At 47.6% G+C, this 2,295-nt stretch overlaps 2 protein-coding genes across 2 annotated transcripts in view; both read right to left on the bottom strand.

Moving 5' to 3' along the window:
- Positions 1–183: 183 nt before the first annotated feature.
- EMH_0083820 (splicing factor 3B subunit 1, putative) lies at positions 184–1,416 on the bottom strand (the record flags this gene model as incomplete). The annotated part of the gene is made up of 1 exon (XM_013500683.1): positions 184–1,416. The coding sequence occupies one exon, from the start codon at positions 1,414–1,416 to the stop codon at positions 184–186; it is 1,233 nt and encodes a 410-aa protein (XP_013356137.1).
- Positions 1,417–1,553: 137 nt separating this feature from the next.
- EMH_0083810 (uncharacterized protein) overlaps positions 1,554–2,295 on the bottom strand; it is a gene marked incomplete at both ends in the record, with an annotated part of 1,618 nt that continues 876 nt past the window's right edge. The window contains 2 exon segments of the mRNA XM_013500682.1: positions 1,554–1,577; positions 1,581–2,049. Of these exon segments, the coding sequence (XP_013356136.1) occupies positions 1,554–1,577; positions 1,581–2,049 (493 nt within the window).

Below are 2,295 nucleotides of genomic sequence, written 5' to 3'. Positions count from 1 at the left end.
GCTCACTTGAACCATATGTGCCGAAACTTCGAATATGTTTGGCCACACATAGTTAAACAAGTGAGTCAGCGCATCTTCGCAGCTCAGTCCGTGCACTCCTGAGGAAAGCCCAGCACACGCAACCAACTTGATATGTTCCTTCCCGTCATCACCACCCGGAAGTACAGTTATAAATGACAGATGCTAGTTTGTTGCTACAGTTGCTAACAGCTTCGAGTGCAAATGTGAATAACAAAAACAGAAAGGTAGAGTTGCGATGAGGAGAAACTGACCTAATGCAAGGTGCTTGCACGCCCAAGCTGCCGTTTGTCTGTGCACAAGATCTCTGTCCATGAGAGCATCTTCTAGCAAGGGCGTGACCGTATAGATGTAGTCTTTGGCCATTTCGCCAATGTATTCAAACATGAAGCTAAGAGTCTTCAGCACACCGTTTTGAATGTTAAGTTCAGGCACACGGTATTCGTTGATAAGTGCAGGCAACACGGAATACGGCAGACAAGTTTCTGCCACAATAGCAATGGCAATAGTCGTGCAAAGACGCAGCTGGCGTTCTTGCATTTTCAAATTGTTGAGGAGAGTGGCCAGCACGTCCTGAGGCCCGATTGTTCTGGCGATATACCCGAAGGTGTTCACAGTGGCTCTTCGAATACTCTTTTTCTGTGCCCGCAGTAAATCTAAAAGATCAAAACAAATTCTGTCCCATTCCTTCGGCGAAACCAAGTCGCCTCCACGATCTGCAATACGACCAATGAGGTCAATAAGGTTCTCCTGTACTTTCTCATGTCTGTTCTTGAGAATCGGCGTCAGACGCGGCAGCAAGTCCTTGATAGGAGGCGTCATTTTATTCATTCCAATAACATTCACGATGGCTTTTAGGGCGCAAAGAATGCTTCCCAACACATCTGGGTACTCCTCCCCTAAGTATTCGTACAAGAACAAACCCAAGTGCCCCAACATCTGCTCCTCACCGCTCTTGAACATAACAGTGGCAATGCGTGACACCAGATCTGCTGCCTGTTGCCGCAGTTTCGCTGATGGAGTGTTCAGCCTCCAACGAATAACACCACAAATCTGAGGCAGATAGGGCTTTACACGGGTGCCCAGGGCGTTCACAATTGTTGAAAATCCGTTTAACAGCACCACAGTTTCCTCAGTGGTTTGCTCTTGAAACGCGTATAACAGCCCATCAATCAACTGCTCTTCCAGTCTACCATCGATGTCTGCAACACCGCCGTTCACAATTATCTGCTCAATCGTTTCCAGTGTAACTCTTCTAAACGGCTCGCTGGGGTCTTTCAGATCATCAACAATAAACTTAATCACATGTGCCCCCCCAGCCTTTGACGCCAACTCAGTTGCTGTTTCTGTCAGCAATTTGGCTGTACGGCGATCTAAGGCGTTTCTAACGAGCCACATCTTTGAGAAGAACGGGGGAATGATATCTGTGCGGATGTATTCACCCTCTACACCTTCTGTCGCTACACACTGCTTGACCACTCTCAAGACTATCTTTTTCATTTCTTCGTCATTTGTTTCGAACTCGCGCACAAGCATCACCATAACTTCCCGCGTATAGTNATCTTTTTCATTTCTTCGTCATTTGTTTCGAACTCGCGCACAAGCATCACCATAACTTCCCGCGTATAGTAGCTGGCGTGGTAGGCATCCATAAGGGGTATAATAGACCCAATGGCTTTCAAATACGCTGCTAAACTTTTCCCCTTTATTTCACCTATCCCCTTCCACAGAGGACGTAGCACGCAATCGAAAGCTTCGATACCATAAGGGGCAGCAGCCTCAGCCAACGCTGCCAACGCCAAAGCAGTGACAGTTTTTATCTTTAACACAGGGTCATCCAGGCCGTGTTGAATGATTTCAACAAACTGACGCAAATGAGGCAACACGCCACAACCCAACAGAATCGCTATCTGCTGAATTATCTTTATACCCGTGTGACGGGCCTGCCACGACTTCTTGCTCTGACAAACAGCCTTCAAAAACAGCAGCAGAGACGGCACCCCCAACGCCGACGCCACCACAGCGAAAGCTCTGCAAACGCATATACACGCATATACCGCCCATACGCTCAGTTCAAGCGGCTACTAGAACACACCCATTGACACGCATGTGTACGTACACTCCGTTCTGTTTGTTAGCTGCCCTTTATTTCACACTTTGTGTCAGATGACTGCACAACGTGAGGCATCTGCGTGTTTAGGGTTTCGCGTATTACACCCAAAACACACAACAGCAGAGAATGCAGCGTAGCCGATGTATACGCCTCTACATAAAACT

The sequence above is a fragment of the Eimeria mitis genome, genomic scaffold, assembly GCF_000499745.2.
Source record: "Eimeria mitis Houghton genomic scaffold, Emh_scaff5732, whole genome shotgun sequence".
Lineage (NCBI taxonomy): Eukaryota > Apicomplexa > Conoidasida > Eucoccidiorida > Eimeriidae > Eimeria > Eimeria mitis.
This window is presented reverse-complemented; position numbering and strand designations above follow the sequence as displayed.